At 42.0% G+C, this 25,794-nt stretch overlaps 1 protein-coding gene across 1 annotated transcript in view; it reads left to right on the top strand.

Moving 5' to 3' along the window:
• Nucleotides 1–2,736: 2,736 nt before the first annotated feature.
• The window catches only part of CCDC12 (coiled-coil domain containing 12), a 105,046-nt gene continuing 81,988 nt past the window's right edge, over nt 2,737–25,794 (top strand). Inside the window, exon 1 of the mRNA XM_030196863.1 lies at nt 2,737–2,890. Within this exon, the coding sequence (XP_030052723.1) occupies nt 2,807–2,890 (84 nt within the window). The 5' untranslated portion in view covers nt 2,737–2,806. The remainder of the gene's footprint in view (nt 2,891–25,794) is intronic.

The raw sequence follows: 25,794 nt of genomic DNA, 5'->3' as shown, positions 1-25,794 counted from the left end.
GATGGCATGAGAGGAGAGAAAATCAATGCAGCGGCTGTAAATGGCGCGTTCAAGTATCTTGGAGAGGAAGGGTAGGAGGGAAATGGGGCGGTAGTTGGAGGGACAGGTAGGGTCAAGTGATGGTTTTTTGAGGAGTGGTGTGACCACAGCATGCTTGAAGGTGTCCGGGACAGTTGCAGTGGAGAGAGGTTGAGGATATGACAGATGGAGGGGGTGACAGTATGAGCGATGGTGTTAAGTAAGTTGGTGGGGATGATAGTAGGAGTGATGGTGTTAAGTAAGTTGGTGGGGATGGTGTCTGAGGAACAGGTGGTGGATTTCGAGAAGGAGAGGAGATGGGCGGTTTCCTCTTCGGTGATAGCAGGAAAAGAGGAGAAGGAGGCCTGGGTAGGTTGGTTGAGAGAGTGGGTTATAGGATGAGGAGGAGGAGAAGGTTTGGTGGTGAATTCGAGGTTGATCTTCTGGACCTTGTCACGGAAGTAGTCGGCCAGAGATTGAGGAGAGTGAGAGGGGGGGGGGGGGGGGTGGGAGCGGAGGGCACTTTGAGGAGGGAGTTGAGGGTGGCGAAGAGACGACGTGGGTTAGAGCTGAGGGAATTAGTCAGTTGGGTGTAATAGTCCTGTTTAGCGAGGAATAGGGAGGATTGGAAGGAGGATAGCATGAATTTGAAGTGAATGAAGTCAGTATGGGCGCGAGATTTCCTCCAGTGGCGTTCAGCCGAACAGGCGCAGGAGCGAAGGTATCGGGTGCAAGGGGTCAGCCAGGCTGGGGATTGGTACGCCTTGTGGGACGGGAGATGGACAGTGCAAGGGTGTCTAGAACAGAGGAGAGAGTGGCATTGTAAGTGGAGACAGCTTTGTCAACAGATTTGGAGGACATGATGGAAGGGAGGAGATCAGAGATACTAGAGGTTAAGGTGGGGGGGGGGTCAACAGCCTGGAGATTTCTGGACGTAGTAGTGTTGGGCGAGATTGAGGGGGAGGGTGCTGAAGTGTGAATGTGATTAGGTGATGGTCAGAAAGAGGAAGAGCTGAAACGCAGAAATTGGAGGATGAGCAAGTAGAAGAGAGGACGAGATCAAGACGGTGGCCAGATTTGTGAGTAGGGGTTGTGGGGCTCAGTTGGAGGTTGAAGGAGGAGGTAAGAATGAGGAACTGAGAAACATATGAGTCGGTTGGGTTATCAGTGTGAATGTTGAAGTCACCAAGAATGAGGTATGGGGATGAGGGCTCAAGATCCTACTGATCTGTACATCTGATGTGTTATGTTGGTGGGTGGAAACAGGCAGGTGGGCTTATAGGGAGGGAGGGGAGTACAGGAGGGGAAGGGTTCTTGGGGTAAAAGTTTTTATTGTGCCATGTTGGATGGTTTACTGTTTTTTTCTTGTTCTGTATGAAGCTTATCAACCAACATGTTTTGCTTTTATTAAAGATGATTAAAACATAAAAAATAAGTTTTGGATGTTACTGAATTCTATTATTCTGTCTCAATGTATTTCCAGTTTTGGCACAGTATGAGCCATCACAAGAACAAAATACAAGAAAACCAATGGGATGCATTAGGGACTTTTAGCCAATTTAGTTGTTTCCACAAATGAGAGATCTGTTTGAGAGAAAATATTTTTATTATTTTGACTTATAAAGCACTTGTCACTGAAACATGCTTAAACAACAGAATAATCCATTTCTGTATCTAAAAGGTAAAGTTCTACAAAACAGATGAAGATGTGATTACATGTGCCCAATGAAAGGAGAGTTTAATTCTACTTCCATTTAATTTCAATATATTCCATCATCTTTATAACACCATACTTCCCAAGGCAGATTACAACAAAATAACCCATCAGGAAACAGGATATCCTCACTGAAATTTGGCCAGTGTATTTATTTAATTTTTAGTGTAGAAAAAAAGAGAACAAAATACAGCATTTAAAAATGCTGTTTCTACCAGCTATAATAATTTTTAAGCTGTTTTAGTGATATTCAGTTGTTATTTCATGATAGAAAACAACTTACGCATCTAGTTTTTCCTACATAAGCACACAACTGTGGAACGCATTACCAAAAGCCTCGAAAACGACGTACGACCACCTAAACTTGCGGAAATCACTAAAAACCAACCTGTTTAAAAAGGCATACCCTACCGATCCAACTTAAATGCCTAATCTCTGCAACACAACCAAACTAAAGCACGTAATGGACATAACACAACTCTTCCGTTCTCCGATTCCCTAATGTGGCTATGCCACATGAACTTGATCCTACCACAACATCACCCTGTATTTGTTCACACTGGAGCCTGCAAAGGCCTCTCCGGTACTATGTAAGCCACATTGAGCCTACAAATAGGTGGGAAAATGTGGGATACAATTGTAACAAATAAATAAATATTGATATCTATATATGGGAAGCCAATAATTAAAAAACACAAACTTTTGTCCTCCACCTTTTAAGGCACTGCCTATCCAGTTCAAACAGCTTTAGACTTGTTACAGAGATGGACCAACAATAAAAAAAAAAAAAAAAAACACGACAATGTGGATGCAGCAGCTCATAGGTTTGCTTGCTTTGTTTTGAGTTAACGGGAATGACGGCTGCGCTGGGAAGGGGAAACAGCCTGTCCTAATTGGCTTCCTTGCGTACAATGGAATAGATAGGCTCCACTCCTGTTTATTAAACCTCCTCCTTGGTCGATGCATTCTACTACTCTCCTCAATGTCTCCTGAAACGCATTTTTAGCGCCGCCGGCACAACTGCCGTGCTCGGCGGTGGATTTGTGCGTCACGGGAACGGTGCATTGTGGGAAGATGGAGGAAAGTGTCGGCCGGTTGCAGGCCGAAGCCCTGCGCAGGAAGGATCGCTTGAAGGCTTTGCGGGGCAAACAGCTGCAGGTCTGTATCTGGGGAAGAGAAAGTGGGGCTTCGGGAGGGGAAGAAGGGAAATACCGAGAAGGGGCTGTCGCAGTAGTGCTACAGGCCAACATTTTAGATTAATTGGAGAGCTGCTAAATCCAAGGGGGTTAGATAGATTGAGAACAGGAGACGGACGGTACAGGCTATGGCTATGGCTATCTAGCCCATTATATGGGTTGAAGCCAGTGGGCGGAGCTTGTTGACTGTAGGTGGAGATTGCCACCACACTGGTTTACCCAAAACAATAGCAAATTAACGGACTTCCTTTACGTGGGCCTGGGCCATCTGTAAAGTCAAGTCAAAAGCTGTTCAGTTGGATAAGCAGTGCCTTAAAAGGTGTAGGACAACAGATTTTTTAAAAAACTTATTTGACAGCTTTTTAAATTTATTTGAAAGCTTCCCATATGTAGATATAAATATCATGAGATCAAAACTGAATATCACTAAAACAGCTTCAAAAATTATTGTAGCTGGTGGAAACGGCACTGATAAAGGCTGTATTTTATGCTCATTTTTCTACACTGTTCTATACAATATGGGGGGCCAAATTTCAGTGAGGATATCCTGTTACTGATGGGTTCATCTTAACTGTTGTAATCTGCCTCGGGAAGCCTGGTATTATAAAGATTGAAAGTAAAATTAAACTCTGCTTTCATTGGAATCACATCTTCACCTCATCTCCTTTGTACAAATGGATTATTCTGTTTTGACCATGTTTCAGGGTCAAGTGGTTTTCATATGTCAAGAAAAATAATTTCTTTCATGCAGATCTCTCATTTGTTTAAACATAACTAAATTAGTCTGTAAGCCCCTAATGCAGTCCATTGGTTTTCTTATATTTTGTTCTTGTGATGACTTATACTGTGCCAAAACTGGAAATACAACGAGACAGAATAACATCCAAAACTTATTAATTAACATAATTGTGTTCCCATTTGGGTAATAGCTGAAAAATGGTGTTGAAAAATGACTTGAAGAAGAAATAAATATATATCATAGAACTGGAAAATGGAAAATGTTGGTACATTTAGACTGACTGGACTTCTATATGAAGGTAGCTCTGCCCTCATTATTGAACATCTCTCTTTTAAATAGTGGTAATAAACAATATTAAGGGCCTCTTTTACAAAGCTGTGCTACAGATTCTCAGTGTGGCAAATTAGATGAAGCCCATTCAATTTCTGTGGGCTTCCTCTTATTGGCCACATGGGAATCACTAGCGTGGCTTTGTAAAAGCTCTGAGTGCATTTTTATAATATACCACTGCATTCCACAAAACAAAAGGAGCAAGATCCCACAAACCATCTTTTTCTTGTGATCTAAACGCTCCCAAGTTTCAATCTAATTCATGTTTAATGTGGGAAGGCTATAACTGCCATAAATAAGCAAAAGAATAAATAGAAACTCTGAATGTTGAGCACCTTATTCTCATAACATGATGTCGGTTTTAGTGGCCCTTTACCAGGATCTCTGCATAAATATAACACATGCTAGGGTATCTCTATAACCAGCCCCTCCAAATGACACACTGATTATGATTTATAACAAATTACTACTGTACCTATGAATGGTTAGTCCGTTATTATTTTCTTCTGTGTGTGCATCCGTGTGCTGCACAAGCTGGCATGTTTGAAAATATGAGTAAGATTAAATAAAAATGCTACCACCAATAAAGAACGACAACATGGATGCAGCAGCTCCTAGGTTTATTTGCTTTGTTTTGAGTGTATGCAGAACAATGGCTGCATGGGGAAGGGGAAACAGACTAACCTAAGTGGCTTCAACGTTTTGACATCATTTCTTCTCCTGTTCGCAATCAAACCTTCTTGGCTAAAGCCAAGGAGATAGTATTAGCTTATCTAGCCCATTATATGGGCTGAAGCCAGTAGGCGGAGCTTGTCAGCATTTTCGCTCGCCCAAAACAATAGCAGATGCTGTTTAAAACAATAGCATAATTGGATGCTCATATGCAGCACAGACTACGCATAGTTCTACGCTGTCTAGAGATTGATGTGCATATGTAACTTCTTATGTAAAGGGTATAACTTTTAAGGTAATGTGTCGCATGTGATTGTCCTGTTCCTCAATAAACATATTTAAAAAAAAAAAAAAAAAAGCAATAGCATAAGATTATTAGAAATAATGGGCTGCCTATTTGTGGTCCATCTGCAAAAAGTCAAAAGCAGTTCAAGTTGGATAGGCAGTGCCTTAAAAGGTGGAGAGCAAAAGTTTTTTTGTTTTTTTTACTTTGATAGCTTTTTAATTTTTTTAAAACTTCCCATATATAGATAAAAGTATCATGAAATAAAAATTGAATATCACTAAAACAGCTTAAAAAATTATTGTAGCTGATAGAAAAAGCAGTTATAAACTCTGTATTTTGTGCTCATTTTTCTACACTGTTCTATATAATACAGATGGCCACATTTTTAGTGAGGATAGCCTGTTTCCTGATGGGTTCATCTTAACTGTTGTAATTTGCCTTGGGAAGTCAGGTGTTATAAAGATGGAATATATTGAAATTAAATGGAAGTAAAATTACACTCTCCATTCATTGGGGCACATGGAATCACATCGTCACTTCATCTGTTTTGTAGAAATTTACATTCTAGATACACAAATGGATTATTCTGTTTTGAGCATGTTTCAGGGACAAGTGGTTTTATAAGTCAAAGTAAAAATAAATATTTTGTTTCATGCAGATTTCTTTTGTTTAAACATAACTAAATGGGCTATAAGCCCCTAATGCAGTCCATTGGTTTTCTTATATTTTGTTCTTGTGCTGACTTATACTGTGCCAAAACTGAAAACTCTTACCTGTTCCATCTGGTCAATAATAAAAGGAGCTCATTGTGAACACTATCCACCCTAAAAGGTTTTGTGGCTGTATATGAGAAATTGTGACATTGAATAAGTAAGTAAGTGACATTGAATAAGTAAGTAAATGTTTTTGTTTCTAAGAAAGCCAATTAATCGTTTAACTTATTAGTGGAACATAACTACAGAGGCATGTATGGTTGCGTTTTCAATATGGTAATAATAGAGCCCAACTAAGGAGCAGGTTATTTTGAGTTAGTCTTCATTGGACCAAAGTTGCTTTCCTTGTGTCATCGCCATCCAGCTGGATAGGCAGTGTCCTAACAGGTGGCGGATAAAGGTTTTTTTTTTTGACATTTATATGCCACATTATTCCAAGCAAACTCCGGGTTCAATGTGGCTTGAAAATACAGTGAGACAGGATAATAGAATTCAGTTATATCATGGGAGCAAGTAGATGGATATGTCTGAAACATTTAACAAAGTTGAGATTAGCATATATATCCAACTGGGCAGTTAAAAGTCTGCCCTTTAATGATGCTGCGTGCTTAGAAATCACAGCCATAAGTATAGTCAGTTATTCAAACATTATCTTATGCACACATTAGAACAGGCATCCATCTCATTGCAAAAGTAAACAAAAACTTCAACAACGTACATCCAAAACTTAATTTTTATTTTCTCATTTCCATCTTCCAAAATTCTAGACAACAGATGTACAGATCAGTAGGACTCAAAGCACTCTAAAACAAGTAAAGTCTGAAACAACACAGTTTATACCTAGTTGTTCATCCACCTGAGGACTGATGCTGGGAAGGGGTGAAGGGCATAATGAACAGGGTAGTGGATCTAGGGGTAAGGATGGAGAAGGAGGCAGGAGGAACAGAGGGAAAAGTGAGAGAATTGGGAGGTAGGGAACAGAGGAAGGAAGAGAAAAGAGGGGATCCAGGATTGAGGGGAAGGATCTTGGATCAGGAGGAACATCCCCTTGCACTCTATAACCCCTCTATTGCTTTCACTCATTTTTCCTACCCTCATACACCCCATCGAATCTTCGTGATCACATGCTGCAATTCCGTGGTTATGCCACACTCTTTGTCTCCCTTCTTTCTTTCCCACACAACCCACAGCTCTTCTAAACCCATCCCTTGCTCTATCTAGGACTGCCTGAGTATGTTAAGGACATGTTTCTGATAGAGCTAAAGTATGAATGTAATTTCTTTGATCACTGCAGAACATTCTTGTCATCTTGTCAATGTGGCTGTCCATATTCTATTTTAGGTTTTGCAAAATGACAGCCATTGTACTGGATTTCTGCGCTCCTGTTGAATAGGAACTCCTCTTTTCCACATCCCATCATACTCCCAACTCTGCTTGACTATAGGAGGAGTGCAGCAGCAGCAGCAGCAAGGGGCTCAGACTTTGTTCTCCCCTCTATTGCGGTTACAGTTTGAACTGTGGGTTACGCCATAATGCTGTGACATGAGCCCTAGGATGCAGAGGGAAGGGATGCTGTTCTGCCACTGTTATTCTAAAAATATGAGATTGATGTGGGGAGGAGGCAGTGGGCCCTCGGTGGAACTCATTTGAGGGACCTCACCTGGAGTGTTGTGTTCAGTTCCAGAGGTTAAACTTCTAGAAGGATATAGGCACGAGCTGGGGCAGTCCAGGGAAGGATATGGAAATGTGAGATCTGATTTGGAAGCTCTATGAGATGAAACTTAGATTATACCCTAGGGGAGGTAGGTATTTTAATGTCTGGATTATATATGAAAGATTTATAATATACAAGAAGTAATCTTTTTCAGTGGAATAAGTTTTAGAACAAGGAGTTAGAATATGAGCGTGTGTTGACATGAGCAGCGTCAGGAAGTGTTTTTTTCGTGGAATGAGTGGTAGATGTTTGGACACCCTTCCAGCGTGGGTCTTGGAGGTTAAGCCAGTAACAGACTTTAAGAAGGCATGGGATAATGTAGAGGATCCTTCATTGCAAAAAAGTAAAGAGATTGTAGAAAAGTATCTAGCTGCTGGGTCTGTCCAGCGTGCTGCAATTACAGTACTAACTTAGCTGACATGCTTACACTTACTTAGAATTGTTTAAGAAGCGATTATCCTAGTGGTTGTGCTTTATGGATGGCAGGTGGGATGTATCATTGGTAGACTAGATGGGCTGATAGTGTGATGGATGAAAGACATATAATTGTAAAATAATGTAATACTGGGCCCATTAATTAATGCTGTAGTTTGTACAACTGTCATAGCTTTTCTTTGTATCTAGCTTGTTCCAAAAGAGGCAGAGCGTGTCCCTGTCTGAAGCATTCCATGTGCAAGGTCTGTCCATGCATCACACTGGTAGGAGACACTGCGCCTTGTACAGTACTGGATTAATTGCAGCGATTTTCATCAGTGATCACTGCTCTGTGACCCACTTTATTGCCATTCTGTGTAATTGGCATTTCAGACTAGTGAAAGAGTTTGATCAGAATCTTGTCTCTGGACATTTGCCCAAAGATCAAGTAGATGTGTTGACATTTTTCAGCCACTGATTAAGCAGTAGAGAAATGTCTGCTGCCTGAATGTAACTGACCTTGAGTTACTACTGAAACGTGTGAGCAAATCCTTTATTGAAGATGATTTTGACTGCATGAGAGCTGCTGAAAGGAAGAGTAGAGCAAAAAATGATTCCCAAAGCACTTTTGCAAGCTAGGAAATTTTTATATATTGTGACACCTAAGGGATCACAGGAGCGGTCACTTGGTGAGCAGAGATTGGGGTTAGCCCAACCAGAGCCCAGGTATAAGGATTCCTGCCTGGGACAGCAGCAAAGGAGTGCTCATCTTACAGGAGAAAGCTGTATGTCATGGATCAATGGGGGAGGGGTGAATAGACTTTTGGAACTCCACAGCTAGAGCCTGGGGAATGGCGCTAGGTCTTCTAGGAGTTGTAGTCTAGCCCTATTCCCCATAGAATAGGGCTGATTATGTCATCTCCCTGAGACAGAAGGGTGCGGTTCAGAAAGCACTCAGCAGTCCTTAGACCTAGAAAAAGGGTTTCTTCAGACAAAAGAGAGAGAGAGGAGGGAACTCCCTAAGAGCTGGCCAGTGAGAGTGCAAGCAGGCTCTCTAATTCTGGGCAGTGAGCACCCCAAAGCACCAACTGGACTAGAGTTGAGTATTCCCTGAAATGTGTTGGGACATTTGTTTGTTGAGCAAGATACACTGAGAGTGGGAGCAGTGCTCAGAGTTCAGAAGGGAGAAGGGAATGAGCTGGCCAGTGAGAGTGCAAGCAATTAGGAAAGTTGGCAAATTGGGCAACAGTATAATAATGGGTGATTTCAGCTGCCCCAATATTGACTGGATAAATGCTACATCAGGGAGTGCTAGGGAGGTAAAATTCTTAGATGTAATAAATGACTGCTTCTTGAGCAACTGGTCCAAGAACCGAAAAGAAGGGGATCTATTTTAGATCTAGTCCTTAGTGGAATGCAGGGCATGGTACGAGAGGTAACGGTGTTGGATTCACTGGGAAACGGTGATCATAATATAATCAAATATGTGCTGATGTCTGGAGTGAAATCACTAAACAAATCTACCGTAGGAGCATTCAATTTTCGAAAGGGTGACTATCAGGCTTATTTTTGAAAGAGAAGGACGCCCATCTTTCGACACAGATCGGAAGATGGGTGTCCTTCTCACAGGGTCGCCCAAATTGGCATAATCGAAAGCTGATTTTGGGCGTCCCCAACTGCTTTCCGTCGCGGGGACAACCAAAGTTCACGGGGGCGTGTCGGAGGCATAGTGAAGGCGGGACATGGGCGTGCCTAACACATAGGTGTCCTCGACCCATAATGGAAAAAAAGGCCATTCCTGACGAGCACTTGGACGACTTTACCTGGTCCTGTTTTTCTTACGACCAAGCCACAAAAAGGTGCCCGAACTGACCAGATGACCACCGGAGAGAATCGGGGATGACCTCCCCTTATTCCCCCAGTGGTCACTAACCCCCTCCCACCCTCAAAAAAAAAACATCTTTAAAAATATTTTGTGCCAGCCTCAAATGTCATACTGAGGTCCATCACAGCAGTATGCAGGTCCCTGGAGCAGTTTTAGTGGGTGCAGTGGACTTCAGGCAGGCGGACCCAGGCCCATCCCCCCCCCCTACCTGTTACACTTGTGGTGGTAAATGTGAGCCCTCCAAAACCCACAAGAAACCCACTGTACCCATAAGATCTATGGTAGTGGTGTACAGTGGTGGGTTTTGGGGGCTCAGCACACAAGATAAGGGAGCTGTGTTCCTGTGAGCGATTTCTGAAGTCCACTGCAGTGTCCCCTAGGGTGCCCGGTTGGTGTCCTGGCATGTTAGGGGGACCAGTGCACTACGAATGCTGGCTCCTCCCACAACCAAAGGGCTTGCATTTGGTCATTTCTGAGATGGGCGTCCTTAGTTTCGCTGAAAATCAGAAATGACCAAGTCTAGGGACAACCATCTCTAAGGACGACCTAAATTTCAAGAATTGGGCGTCCTCAACCGTATTATCGAAACGAAAGATGGATGTCCATCATGTTTTGATAATACGGGTTTCCCCGCCCCTCCACTGGGACGTTTTGCGAGGACGTCCTCAGCAAAACATGGGCATCCCTTTCAATTATGCCCCTCTATGACATATTGAGGAAAATGGTTAAAAAGAAGCTGAAAGGGTTGGCCACAAAGGTTAGGATTTTAAATCAGATGTGGACATTATTTAAAAATACTATTGTGGAAGCCCAGACCAGCTGTATTTCACGTATTAACAAAGGTGTAAACGAGCAAATGACAGCCAGCGTGGTTAAAAGGTGACGTGAAAGAGGCTGTTAGAGCCAAAACAGCATCCTTCAAAGAATGGAAAAAGGATCTGAATGAAGAAAATAAGAAGCAACATAATCAGCGTCAAGCTAGATGTAAAGCACCGATAAAGAAGGCTAAAAGAGAATAAGAAGAAAAACTTGCCATGGAGACAAAAACAGTAGCACCTTTTTCATGTATATCAAAAGCAGAAAGTCTATGAGATAATTCGTGGGACTCTTAGATCATGAAGGATCAAAAGGGACACTTAGGGAGGACAAGGCCATAGCGGAGAGATTGAATGAATGAATTCTTTGCTTTGATCTTTATGGAAGGAGATAAGAGATCTAACTGTACTGGAAATGGTTTTCAAGGGTGACAATGTGGAGGAAATAAAAGAAATCTCTCTGAACCTGGAAGATGTACTGAGCCAAATTGACAAGTTAAAGAGTGATAAATCACCTGGACTGGATAGCACACACCGCAGGGTACTGAAAGAACTCAAACATGACATTGCTGATCTGTTGTTAGTGGTCTGTAAAATGTCATTAAAATTATCTGTAGTACCTAAAGATTGGAGGGTGGCCAAAATGTCAATATTAAAAAAAAAAAATAAAAAAAAATAAAAGGGTTCCAGGTGTGATTTGGGAAATTACAGACCAGTAAGTCTGACTTCAATTCTGGGCAAAATAGTGGAAACTATTATAAGGAATAAAATTACAGAACACGTAGACAAACATGGTTTAGTGGGGCAGAGTGAGCATGGGTTCTGCCAAGGGAAGTCTTGCCTCATCAATTTGCTTCATTTCTTTGAAAGCATAAATACACATGTGGATACTGGTGAGCCAGTTGATGTAGTATATCTGGATTTTCAGAAAGCTTTTGACAAAGTTCCTCATGAGAGACCTGAGAAAATTAAAAAGTCATGAGATAGGAGGCAATGTCATTGTGTGGGTTAGGAATTGGTTATTGGACAGAAAACAGAGGGTAGGGTTAAATGGCTGTTTTTCTCAATGGAGGAGGATGTAGAATGCCACAGGGATCTGTACTGGGACCGGTGCTGTTTAACATATGTATAAATGATTTGGAAAACAGAACGACGAGTGAGGTGCTTAAATTTGCAGATGACACAAAACTATTCAAAGCCGTCAAAATGCATGTGGATTGTGAAAAATTGCAGGAAGTCTTTTGGAAGCTGGAAGAATGGGCATCCAAATGGCTGATGAAATTTAATGTGGACAAATGCAAAGTGATGCACATTGGGAAGAATAGTTACCTAATGCTAGAGTACACCTTAGGAGTCAGTGCTTAAGTGTTGTAGAAAGTATTTTCTGTCCAATGTGCGATGGCGGCCAAAAAAGCAAACAGGTTGCTAGGAATTATTAGGAAAGGAATGCAAAATAAGACCAAGAATATTATAATGCCTCTGTATTGCTCCATGGTGCAACCACACCTTGAGTATTGTGTTCAGTTCTGGCCACCATATTTCAGAAAAGGTATAGCAGAGGAACAGTACTGGACTACTCTTCTGTGCATTTGGGCAAGCAGTATCTGGGCAGGTGTCGTCCCCAACGCCCTTCTGCTTAGGACCCCGGGAGTTCAAAAGATCTGCACTGCCATGGATCTACTGTGAACAGCACCAGATTGCGCTTCTGTGCATTTGGGCAAGCAGTATCTGGGCAGGTGTCGTCCCCAACGCCCTTCTGCTTAGGACCCCAGGAGTTCAAAAGATCTGCACTGCCATGGATCTACTGTGAACAGCACCAGATTGCGCTTCTGTGCATTCAAACAGGCAGTATCTGAGCAAGTTCTGCCCCCGACACTGTTCTGCTGAAGACCCCGGGATTTCAAAAGGTCACTGTTGCTGAGCGCGGCTGCTGGTGCTTTCCTGAAGGTTCCGCCCCTTTGGAGCCCATAGGAGCTGGGATTTAGGAGCGCTGGTTGTTTGGAGGTTTACAACATGGTGAAGCGAGAAAACAAGTTTACGGTAAATTCAGGTTGAAAGATAAGTTCGGACAATGTTAAGGGCTTGATGGATCAGCGTATATTGTTATCAAGTTGGTTGACCGGCCATGACCTGAAGTCCTTTTCTCCAACTGAGGCTTCTTTATCTTTGGGTGAACGTACCCCACCCTCTCAGCCTGTGCTAAGACTCGTCTGAGGATATTTTGGTCCTTCAAGATAGTAAAAATCTCAAGGACCTTCCAAGAGTATTCTCACAGCAAGATTCTGTTTCGTTTTTGGTTCCTGCTCCTGTATTACTTAGTGAAATTTCATCAGGTATGGCTGCATCTGTAAAATCTTTGATTATGGATTCAGAAGTAACCTTGAAAGACTTATAGACAGTAGTGACACGCATGAAATCTATGCTGCAGGTAAATCTTACTCAATTTTCTAAACTGGCTACATACATTGAAGAGGCTTCCACTAAAATGACTGAACAGGATAATAAATTATTTAGTGTGGCAGGCCAGTTAGGAAGAGACTCAAACTTCCTTAATGCAGTAAGGTTTCTGCTGAAGTCCTTAAGGATAATTATGCTATTTGTGTGTATCGGGAGAAATTAGAGAATATTGCCAGGGCTCTTAATTTGAGTTTGTTGAATTTTCCTATGACTCACTATGTTTCTCCTAAGGAACTTTTTCTGAAATATTTAAAAGAGGTGTTACAGTTCCCTAATTGGGAGAAAGTTGTAATTAGTTAATTTATATTATCTTCCAAAAAGCCTCTAGGGTTGAAAAAAGAAGGAGCAGCCCTGGAGCCACCTAATTCTCCAGATAGCCTAGACCAGGATAGTCCAACCTCGGTCCTCAAGGGCCGCAATCCAGTCAGGTTTTCATGATTTCCCTAATGAATATGCATGAGATCTATTTGCATGCATTGGATCTTATGCATATTTATTGGGGAAATCTTGGAAACCCAACTTGGCGAGGGCTGAGGTTGGACACCTCTGGCCTAGACCTTTTTCTCAGTATTTGGAATCTTTTCAGGATATTATTGTTAAGAAAACTGCTTTAATAGTAGTATTACAATTAACTTTGAATAAAATGGAAATCCTGAGAGCTGCATGTTTGTGGTCAGGCTATTTATACATTTCCAGATATGGTGAGGGCTGTACGATTGAAAGCTTTCTTGCAGTTGAAAAGTAAGATCTTGGCAATCGGAGCTACTTTCTTTTTCAAGTTTCCGTGTAAATGTTTGGTTACATATCAGAATCATTATGATGTGTTTTTTGATTCTTGTCAATTAGAGGAATTTTTGAAGGATAAGGTAGTACTAGAACAGTCAGAATCAGTGTATTATTATTTTTTTGTTATATGTTGAGAATGTATCAATAGGGTACTAGGTATAGTATTTGCCTGCTAGATTGTGATTTAATTTGTTTTCCTGAGCTGTTCCCTTAGTTTGGCCTTATTACCAGTTCATTTGGTTTATTTTTTCTTTATGGTTATCCTAAAGGTTTACTTTTTGGTATTTTCAAGTATTATCTTGTATATAATACAAGTTTATAAATGCAGTTAAAAAAAAGGTATAGCGGAATTGTAAAATGTTCAAAGAAGAGCAACCAAAATGATGAAGGGGAATGGAACTCCTTCCATATGAGGAAAGGCAAAAAAGGTTAGGGCTTTTCAGCTTTGAGGAGAGACGGCTGAGGGGGGGAATATGATTGAGGCCTATAAAATCCTGAGTGGTGTAAACGGGTAGAAGTGAATTCATTTTTTTTGTTTCTTTCAAAAAGTACGAAGGCCAGGGGACACTCTGAAATTACTTGGAAATACTTTTAAAACAAATAGGAGGAAATAGTTGAGCTCTGGAACTCTTTGCCAGAGGATGTGGTAACAGCAGTTAGTATATCTAGGTTTAAAAAAGTTTAGGACAAGTTCCTGGAAGAAAAGTTCATAGTCTGTTATTGGGATGGAGATGGGGAAGCCACTGCTTGCTCTGGGATTGGTAGCATAGAATGTTGCTACTATTTGGGATTCTGTCAGGTGCTTGTGACCTGAATTGGCCACTGTTGGAAGCAGGATACTGGGCTACATGGACCATTGGTCAGAGCCAGTATGGCAACTCTTATGTTCTTAATTACCTATATAAATTAGTTAAAACATGTGCAGGTGGAGTGTTGTAGGAGGACCTTTCAGGACTGGGTGTCTAAATGGCAGCAGAAATTCAGTGTGGAGAAGTGCAAAATGATGCATGTGGGGAACATAATCCTTTCTATATACAGTGCTGTATTCCACATGAGGAGTTGCCACTGAGCAAATGGACTTTGGAGTCATTTTGAATAATAATTGAAATCCTCACATTTGTGTGTGTATGTGTGTGGGGGGGGGGGGGGATCAAAAGAAGCAAATAAAATGTTAGGTGTTACTTGGAAAGAAAGAGAGAAGAAAATTCCAGATATCATACTGCCTCTGTATGGATCCATAGTGTGACTTCATCTTGAGTACTGTATGTAATTCTGTTTGCTATGTCTTAAAAAAGAACTAGAAAAATTGCACAGAAGGGTAACATGATAAAGCGAATGGAACAACTCTCTATTATGTCTAAAACAGGTTTGGGATCTCTAGTTTGGAGCAAGATGCTATAAATCGATGATAGGTTATAAAAGGGTGGAAACATTTAATAGGGAATGCTTATTTACCTTCCATATGACATTAGGATGAGGGGACAGTTCATGAAATTAACTGATAATACTGGTAATAGTTTCTTAATCTGCTCTTTCAGTTAAAGCAGAAGTGCACTTTGTTGTTGGAAGATACAATCTAGGCTAGTGACGTAGTGTCATGAACGCCAAGGTTTGAAGCTAGGACTCCATGGTCCATAGACTGTAGGCCTGCAAGTGAGCCACAGCTTCTGTACAGCCTTGACCCAGCCCCTAGAGCCTTTGAGTGGAGGTGATAGAAGGAGATCCCCACACCCCAAAAAAGTCAATTGGACCAGCAAGGTGTGTGTCCATGATATCTATGAAACTCAGTCCAACATACCCTTGCTGGTCTAATAAGTCATCCAATGGGCCTGGTTGTATCCAGCTCTGCTGCTTTTTCACTGTTGCTAGTTGCTTAACACCTGCTGTTCTGGGTTCCAGCTGTTTAACTTGCTTGTCATCTTGTTTCCTACTTCTATGTGTCTGGATCATTCTGCCCTGGGCCTAACCTGTCCACCATGCTCAGGCCCTGACACATAGCTAGATCTAAAATGTGGGGGATTCAAGCATGCAGAGCATGGTTCGTGAAAATTCCTTCTAGCCGTCTGCCTGTGTAGGTGTGTGTATCTGTGTTGTCTTTGACGTAGAGGGGAAAGGTGGTTTGAATGGAGCAATTCTCTTTGGTTCAGGCAGAATAAATGAAACCAAGTTTCATAGCATAACAATTAGGTGTCACCATCAATACATTTTAAAGGATGGACTGTACAGTTTAACCATAGGGTGCCACATGCCAAGACAACAGGTGGTGGTGTGCTATTAGTAGGAGGCAGTACGTATAGCAACTAGTAGCAAATTATATAGTTCAGTCACTAGGTGTTATTGCACACAGTGACCATAAGGAAAGTTGTATGATTCATTATGTTTCACAGTAGAATTTTACAACTGAGAAAATGAAATGCATACCTAAATTACTAAGAGGCAGCCCAGCAGTGAAAAGGGTGCAGCAGCATGGTAGTGAAAAATTTGTAGAGCATGTATATGAAATTATTTCTAACCCTGCTATATGTGTCTGTGAGATTGTGACCAAGAGAGCAGAGAAGAGAAATTGGGCAATTTGAAAGCAGCGATTTCCTAACAACGAAGTTTCATTCTATCAATGTTTCTGTGCTGCAGGTGCTGGAACTTTCCCACAGAGATACATTGGGCCATTTTTTTTTTGAGGGGGGGGGGGGACTCATTTCTCTGGAACCCCTTGTGCAGTCTAGCCTATTTCTGAGCCAGCTGTATGTCTTCCCCAGTTGATCCAGTGTGCCAACTTTGATCCTGTTCTGTTAAGTGTTTTAAGAGTTATTTATTGCCTCAGATAGAAGAACATCTGTCTGCCTGTCATAGCATAATTTCAAAGTTGTATTTCTCTATACCGCTTGGTTTTTAATGGTGTACAATCCCAAGAAGCTGGAAATTACCAGGAATTACAAATGACAAAAAATGGTCATAATATTGCTACAAAAAAAAAAAAAAGTCCAAACAAAAAAAACAGCACCACGGGCCTTTAAAAATAGAACACAGTTCTTTAATGAATGAGTCTTGACAAAAAGACCCGACACGGGCCGTGTTTCGGTGACTAGCACCTGCGTCAGGGGTCACAGTGATGACGTGGAAAACTTGGGGAATAACTCGAATATATTCCTCTACAATATATTATTCCTTACCCCCCGTCTCGTATAGTAAAAGCTACAAAGCACCAAGGCACTTTCACTTTCTGTATCCAAATGGATGAAAAATAGCTTTTACTATATGAGACGTGGGGTAAGGAATAATATATTGTAGAGGAATATATTCGAGTTATTCCCCAAGTTTTCCACGTCATCACTGTGACCCCTGACGCAGGTGCTAGTCACCGAAACATGGCCCGTGTCGGGTCTTTTTGTCAAGGCTCATTCATTAAAGAACTGTGTTCCATTTTTAAAGGCCCGTGGTGCTGTTTTTTTTGTTTGGACTTCGTTCCCTCTCTTTTGTTATATCCATAATATTGCTACAGCCATTTCTACTCTACCCTGATCAAATATGATCAGTTTTTGCTGCCCTTTATATATAATTGCTCTCCAACATTCTGTTGGGCTAGGAAGAGTGAAAAAGGTCTGGATAAGTTTATTGACAACAGGTTCATGAACGAGTATTTAAACGGTAGACTTGGGGATCATGATAACCTCTATTCTGGGAGTGAACAGCAAGGCATGGATTACTTTGCTGTGCTATTCATCTTTATATAATGCCAACTCTCCCAAAGGATTCAAAGCAGTTTAAAATCATAATATCACCTAACTTATAAGAATAATACATTAGATTCGTTAAATTATTGCAAGATATTTTTTTTTTTTTACAAATTACAACTTGAACAGGAACGTTTTAAAAACCTTTCTAAAAGCAAAATATGATGGCATAAGTCTGATTATCACGAGGAAGATCATTCAAGATCTTGGCTGCTTGAAAAGAGAATGAACTCTCGCGAATAGTTTTTAAACATATGTTTTTGGGTGTAGGGTAACCTATTTGTAGAGTATGCAAAAAACAGTTAATGCATCCTGAAACCAGAAAATCCAAAAGATCAATTGCATCCTCAGAATTTAAACCAAAAAGTGATTTGTAAACCATACAAACTAACTTAAATTTGATCCGCTGTTTAAAAGATAGCCAGTGAAGATCCTTCATAAAGATAGTCACATAATCAAAACGACCATTGCAGTATATCAGTCTGACTGCTGTATTTAGCAGTAATTGTAGCCTTTGCTGCAGTTTAGCAGAGATGCCCCCCCCCCCCGTACAAAGAATTACAATAAACCAACAGTGGAAGCAAAATTGCTTGAGCCAAAAACCTAAAGTTATGTGGATGAAGTGATGGTCTAATTGCCCTAAGATGCCTAAGTTTAAAGAAACATTTCCTACTAAGTGCAGTAATCTGATCAGTGTAGGACAATTTTGAATCCAGGATAAGCCCTAATACTTTGTACCATTAAGAACTGTCAGTTCCTTCCAGGTGACCCAAGACTGGCTGCTCTCAAGAAGCAGAAATGTGGGCTTGATGGACTGTGGATCTAAGCCATTATTTCTCTTATGACTGTGTAGGTTCCACATTGACCACTGATATTGCTTTGAAAGGCACTGGATGTTCTGCTGGCTTCCTTTATCCTCAAGGAAGTTGAGTTTTCACTTCTTCCATTACTCGTAGAACAAAGTGTAGTTTCTGTCTGGGCAGTGGAACATATTGGTTTATTTCCCAGCCTGCTGCTTATTACACTTTCACTTTCCCATGTCAGTCTCTAGATTCTGACCTCTTGGTTATTGAAGTGCTGGTGGTGAGATGCAGGCAAAAAGGAAATGTTGTTTCCAGTGCTGCCGTTGTGAGATAAGAACTGCAGCTTGTACTTGCTGGTGAAGGAAATTGTGCTGTTATTGTTCACTTAATTCATAACATCTAGCCTTTTATAAAAAAAGCCTAGTGTATCAGAGGAGTTTTTAAGTACTTGCAGTTGCCACATTTTGGAGTTCTTCTTAAATCTTCAGCTGTCTTGCTAGGTTACAATTTTTGTTGATGTTGGAAATATGTGGGACTTCCCAGGCTGACAGATGTAGCGTGTAGAGATGGTCAGTGATAGTTTTCACACTGTGATGATTGCATACAAGTAAGCAAAACTCCCTTTTACAGTTAAGGCAGTATCTAGCCCCCCTCTCGTCAAGTGTGGCATTCTAGATTGCAACATTTGTGTCAGATGGAAAAGTTGTGGGCTGAATAGTTAAAAGTTGTCTGCTCAGTGGGAGAACTTAAGGGCTCTCTTACCCAATTATGCTCTTAATTCCCCCCCCCCCCTTTTTGTGGGAGGCTGTGGACAAAGACTAAGAGGAGGAAGGGATGGGTATTCAGAAGCTGAGTGGGCATGAAGGGGATAGGAATTAAGGAGTTCAGTTGAAAAATACTTAGAAAACAAGGTAAGTTAAGTGTTTATTAAGATGCTGCTTTTTTGCATATTTTGTACAGCTGTTCTGTGACAGTTTTGCCTTGTATTGTGTTTCTATTGATGTCAAAGGACCTCTAGAATCCACACTATCTAGAACTGGCAGTGGAGTTAGAGCCTGAATTGGTTATTACTCCATTTACCATCAACCTTCTCTTAGCTTCATGTACAATTTCTCGTTTATAATAGATTTTCTTAATGTAAAACTTCCATAGCTATCTCAGTATGTTGATGATACTGTATTGTGAAATTGGATTCTGACAACAAATTACTTTCTTATGCATTATTCTTTGTTATGTATCCTATACTGTTTATGAGGGACATAGCTACAGGGGCCTGGGCCCCTGCAAATTTTGTCCAAGCCCCTGGTTTGGCTGGCGGAGGTCCGCAACCCCTGCCAGCCGAAGCCTTCTTCAGCGCCGGTCTCCAGCGCATCCGCGTTCGCTGCCTGCCCCCTGCCCTTCTTTCTTCTTTCTCCTCCTGTGCACCCCCGCCAGCAAAGGTATTTGTTTGTGAGGGGAAGCGGCAAGGAGGCGAGGCGGTGGGGGGGGGGCAAGGTGAGGCATGGGGGGGGGGCGGTGGGGTGGCACGCAAAATGTGCCCCCAACCTCGGGCTCTGGCCCACTCCCACAGCCCCTGCTGTTTATTATAAGCCACATTGAACTCAAACTTGTTTGGGATAATGTGGGATATAAGTGTCGCAAATAAATAAATTCATTCCGATCTCAGTATGCCACTCTGTTTTGTGGAAACATGTTGTTAACCTCTATGCCCTTACAAATGTAGTAAGCTGTCTGATGAGTACTGACAGACCTTGAGAGGACAGGCAGAAGGTGTGAAAGAGAACCATGGACTCCTAGTGGGAAGGTATGTCAACAGTAGGCTCCAGGGTCATGTGACATGGCAGATGTGTTACTCCACATCTCTTGATGCAGTCTCATTTCCTAAGGGCAGCATGTCTTCAGAACTTGGGAACCCTGCTGAAATGCTTGCATGCATATCTCATTGGATACTACTGTGTTTATAAAATGCTTTTGGATTAAAAGAAAAAAGCTTTCGTGCGTTTTTGAATTGAAACTGACACAGAGAGTGCCTGCTAGAATGGCAGAAAGGCATGTTTCCTCTGTCTCTCTTCCTCTTTCAGTTCTCCTTATTTTGTCAGGCTGCAGCTATTAAGTGGGCTTGCAGAAGGGTACAAGAGCAATGTAGATGCAGGTACAGGAGGTGTTTCCCTGTCTTTCCCAGATTCTGTGCATGTGGGTGCTAGATGGGCAGTCACCGCACACTGACCATGCAGGTGGACAGAGGGGCGTTCCTCCACAGTAGGTGCTCTAGCAAAACATGACTAAAAATGACTGACTTTTTAAATCCATTGTTGTTGTGCTTGTTGAATCATTTTAGTTAGATCTAGTTAAGCAGGAGTATACTGTAGTTAGTGTAATCAGGTGTTAAATCTGACTGCCATTATCCACAATTTCTTGAAGCTTTAACACTGCCTTAAATACTTGAATACATGGATCTGGTTTTCAAATTATTAGGTATGGCATGTTTGCTGGCAAATCCAACTGATGGTTCTGTTTCCCATTTCTTACATATATATGGGTTCCTGCTCATGGTGGAATTGGACCTCAGCAGTAAGATTCCGTCACCCTTGAATACCATTTCCAGTACAGGTAGATCTCTTACATCTTCTGTAAAGACCGAAGCAAAGAATTCATTCAATCTCTCTGCTATGGCCTTGTCCTCCCTGAGTACCTCTTTTGCTCCTTCATGATCTAATGGTCCCACAGATTCCCTCGCAGGCTTTCTGCTTCTGATGTACTTGAAAAAGGTGTTACTATGAGTTTTTGTCTCTGCAGCAACTTTTTCTTCATATTCTGTTTTAGCCTTCTTCATCAGTGCTTTGCATCTAGCTTGACTGTGCGTATGTTGTTTCTTATTTTCTTCATTTGGATCCTAGTGAATTTATTTATATTAGTTATAAACTGCGCAATGTATAACTCAAATGTAATAATATACAATAAACAAAATGAATATCATACAAACATCAAAATCTTATCAGTATATCAAGACTAAAAAATCATTCATTGGTAGATCCAAATGTTTGCTTAAACAAGAAGGCCTTCAACTGATTGTTGAAAGACCCAACTGAATTAATTGTTCTCAAACCTAAAGGCAAGAAATTGTACATTTTAGGGCCAGCAGCGTAAAAAATAGAAAACATAGTAACGTAGTAGATGATGGCAGAAAAAGACTCATGTGCCACTTTTTGTGTATACCTTGATTTGTACCTGTCTTTTTCAGGGCACAGACTGTATAAGTCTGCCCAGCACTATCCCTGCCTCCCACTACCGGCTCTTGGCTAAGCTTCTGAGGATCCATTCCTTCTGAACAGGATTCTTTTATGTTTATCCCACGCATGTTTGAATTCCGTTACCGTTTTCATCTCCACCACCTCCCACGGGAGGGCATTCCAAGCATCCACTACTCTCTCCGTGATATCCCTCTAAACCTATGGTATGAAATGAAGGTACATCCGATAGATGTTTGTCTGCTGGTCCCACACTTCTAGGTGGCTGGTAAAGGTGCAAAATCTGTGTGCACATGTGGATGCACAGATTTACACCTGCTGAGAAAATAGGTGTAAATATGTATGTGTTTGCATATTTTATAAATTACATGGGTACTTCGTAGCTGCACCCAAGCTAATGCCCCTCGGGAGGGCCAGATACAGATGAGATAATAGGCACAATTTTCACGCGCATTCATGATCACACACATTTTTTTTAAAAGCCCTTTACTGTGTGTAAGACAGGCTTTATAAAATTAACTTCCTTTATGTGTTGCTTTGGTACTTATACAAACTGTCATTCCAGTAAAGTTCCCTGTATTCTGATTCTCTCTTCCCCTGGTTTCATGACCACAGTCTCTGTGAATCCTATCTGATTCTCATATTTCCATGGTAATGGAAGACAGAATTGTTTTGTCTTTTTCTTTTTCACCCTTTTTTGTTCTGTAGCTATGAAAATCAATGAAAGAAAGTTGTGCTCCTTTTCAGCAAGAGCTGCCCAGCTGTAAACCCTTGGCTGCTTTCCTGTTCCCAGCTGTGCCCTGGAAGCCAGTCCCTAAATAGTTGTGGAGTGAGCACCATGGGGCACCTTTTTCTACTTAGGTTTCAGAGGCGGTGTCTCTTACTGACACACACACACACACACACGGCAACCACACTTGGGAGTTTTTAAACTTTGACTGGATTAAGATGTTCTGAAAGATCTTTCTCCCTTCAGAGGGGTTCAGACTACAATTTCTTTACTTATCATTTCTCCCTCCCACTCTCCTTGGCCAGGCTTTTATGTGTGTGGTTTTCCTGGAACTTTTGACATGGCAGTCTCTGTGCACTGATTAGCTGGATAGGAATGTGAAGTAGCACCTTGTTCAGAATGCCATCACTTAAATTCTTCTGGCTTCTAGACTGGCACAACAAATGAATGCAGCCCCTGGTTCACTATTACAATAAAAGGCATGGTACCTCGAAACTCGCCTGGTAGATTGACTAGCATATTACTTTATGAGGACATTTGTCAAATGCATTTTCTTGCAAGATGGCCGATCAGAGCAGACGCAGGTGTCTGAGCTCCTGACTTACCAGGCCCTTGATCGTTAGGAGGCTCGTTTCCTTGTGCAGGACATGGGGAAGCGGAAAGGAAAACCCAGGGAGTCGGCCTCTTTACTCCCTGGGAGTGTTCCCCCCTCGCGACAAACGGTTCTGGAACAATTCGGGGTTCAGCCACTGATCATGCGGCAACCCGCTACAGAATGCTCCTTAATAACATCGCCGGAGACCAGCGAGGAGGCGGTTTCGCTTAGCCCGCCTGGGAACATCAATCCTCCACAACCAGGAAGTAGAGTGACCCCGACGGTGAGAGCGGATGGGACGTCCGAAGTGGTCGATATTTCCCTGCCCTCAGGAGGCCTCGACGGTGGTCTTTCCCCAATCGGAGCGGAACAGCAAAGGGGTCCGGTGACTTCTACCCCTTCTCTGATGGGAACTACCCCGGTATTATTGGAGGTAAAAAAACCTAAAGTAGTGACTTTAGATGCCCTATGGGATGTTATCCAGGGAATGAATGCCATGCTTTCTCAGGTAACTCGTGACTTTTCACAAAATATTGATAAATTAAAGCACCAGCAAAATCAACTTGTGGACAATTTTCAAACTCAAGTAGTGCAAATTGAATCTTTGAGAACTGAACTTTCCACTTTAAAAAATTTTGCGGGAAATGTGGCGAAGGACAGAGAGATTCTGGCACGCAAGCTAGAATTTCTTGAGAATCAGGGGAAAAAAATAATTTGAGGTTTATTAACTTTCCCAAGTCGCCATTAATTCCAGTTATGGACATGTTAAGAAAATATTTCAGAGAAATTCTGGGTATACCAGCAGAGGGATTTCCGCCTATTACCCGAACACAGTATATAACCGGGAGAACAGTGAATCCGCTGAATCCTCAGTCACAGCAACCAGAACTTAATATTACAAAGTTTCTAGAAAACTCATTGGAACTAATTACGGAAAGAACTACTCTTATCGTTTCATTTGCACTGGAAATGGATAAAACAAATGTCTTTAAGCTTTATTTTAAATCTTTGAACAGTAAATTTCTTGGGCAAGCCATTCGAATTTTTCCAGATTTAAATAGGGAGACTCAAGCCCGTCGGCGAGAGTTTCTCGGTTTAAAATCCAAAACTTTAGCTTTGGGAGGATTGTTTAAATTAGTTTTTCCTTGTCGCTGTATAATAACATTAAAATCTGTTACATATATGTTTATGGATCCCAAGAAATTGAAGGAATTTTTGATTTCTAAAGAAAGTGTAGCATGTTCGACCCAGGTAACCCAATAGGGTGTGAGGACTCGCTGAAGTCTGGCTGCGGATTGCCTTCTTGATCATGCTCTTAATTGTTTTCTTTTTTTTTTTTCCTAATATTTTTGCCTTGTATCTTGTCTTAAGTTGTGGTCTAAATGAAACTAATTTTTTCCATTAAGATGTGAAATCATTATATTTCTGTATCCAACATTTATTGTTTAAATAGATGGATGTTAAATAAAAAATATAATAAAAAAAAAAAAATGCATTTTCTTGTTTTTGGGCACACTGAGGACTTGAATACTAAAGACTACTCTTATATGGCCCAAATTCAGTAGAGTGAGATGGAATGTTTGCTGCAGTGCACTATATGCATTAGTATAAGGTTGGTTTATTTAAGGAAGGGGCAGTTTGCCCTTGTTATCTTCTGGAGAATGTTTGAAATAAGAGCACAGATTAATTAACAGGTAAAGAAGTTCTTTAACCCGCCCCACCTAAAAGTACCACTTTCGGCGACGGCTGCTGAGAAAGTAAAGCGCTGTTCCGTTTGTGGCAAGCGCAAATCTGCAGCGGGACTCTGTAAGGCATGCTTTTCAGATGGTAGAGCCGGCCTGAGCATGGTGAGCAATGTTCCTTCCCGCTCTGTGGAGCTGGCAGCAGGCGCCATTTTGGAAAGGCATGGCGCGACCCCCGCTGAGGCGGAGGGGCTTGAGCCTGGAGGGGCGCCTCGTGTAGAGGCTAATAAAAGAGCTGTTTCCCCTGGACTGGAACCGGGAGGCCAGGGTGAGCCATTTTCCCCTGAATTTGTTTTATTGCTGCATAATGCATACATGTTAAAAAGAGCTCTTCCGCAGGGGTCCTCTGCGGCCCTACTGTATCCCCTCCAGTGGAGTCTGGCCTTGGATTACCGTCAGGCGCGTTTTCTCCTGACAGATGGCCATAAGACAAGTGCAGAAGGGTAGATTCCCCTTCAGAGAGTGGCGCACCCCCCCCCCCCCCCATGGTTGGGATGTGAGGACTCTGAGGGGTCTGGAAGGCCTTTGTGGTCTGGAGAGCCAGAAGAAGGTGCAGGCTTGCCACCGGATCCAGATGAGGTGAGGATTTTCCACCGAGATGAGCTGCCAGCGCTTATTTCTGATGCTTTGCAGGTCCTCTCTATAGAAGACCCTGGGAGTACTGAGACCTCCTCTGGTAATCCGAGGATGGCAAGTACTAAGAAGCCTGCTCGAGCCTTTCCTTTGCATGACTCCATCCAAGAGCTTATCATGGCTCAATGGGCTGACTCCGAGGGGCCTTTGAAAGTCACCAGGGCTATGGGGCAATTATACCCTCTAAGTGAGGAGCATTTGGCGCGCCTAGTAGTGCCTAAAGTGGATGCCCTAGTCACGGCTGTGACAAAGAAAACTACCCTCCCAGTGGAAGGAGGAGTTGCCCTGAAGGACATGCAGGACCATCGCCTGGCGGCAGCTATGAAATTGTCCTTTGAAATTTCAGGCCTATCCTTACGGGTGTCTGCATGCAGCTGCTATGCTGCCCGAACCTGCCTCGCTTGGTTACAACAGGCAGTGGAACAGCCCGGAGATGGAGCGCCCTTTATGATCTGGTCAGAGCTTCGGCTAAACAGATGGCTGTAGCGGTGGCGGCTCACCGTCTTCTGTGGCTACGGCATTGGGCAGCTGACATGGCCTCTAAGCAAAGGTTGGTGAAGTTGCCCTTTCAAG

Source organism: Microcaecilia unicolor, chromosome 1 (assembly GCF_901765095.1).
Source record: "Microcaecilia unicolor chromosome 1, aMicUni1.1, whole genome shotgun sequence".
In the NCBI taxonomy this organism is placed as follows: Eukaryota; Metazoa; Chordata; class Amphibia; order Gymnophiona; family Siphonopidae; genus Microcaecilia; species Microcaecilia unicolor.
This window is presented reverse-complemented; position numbering and strand designations above follow the sequence as displayed.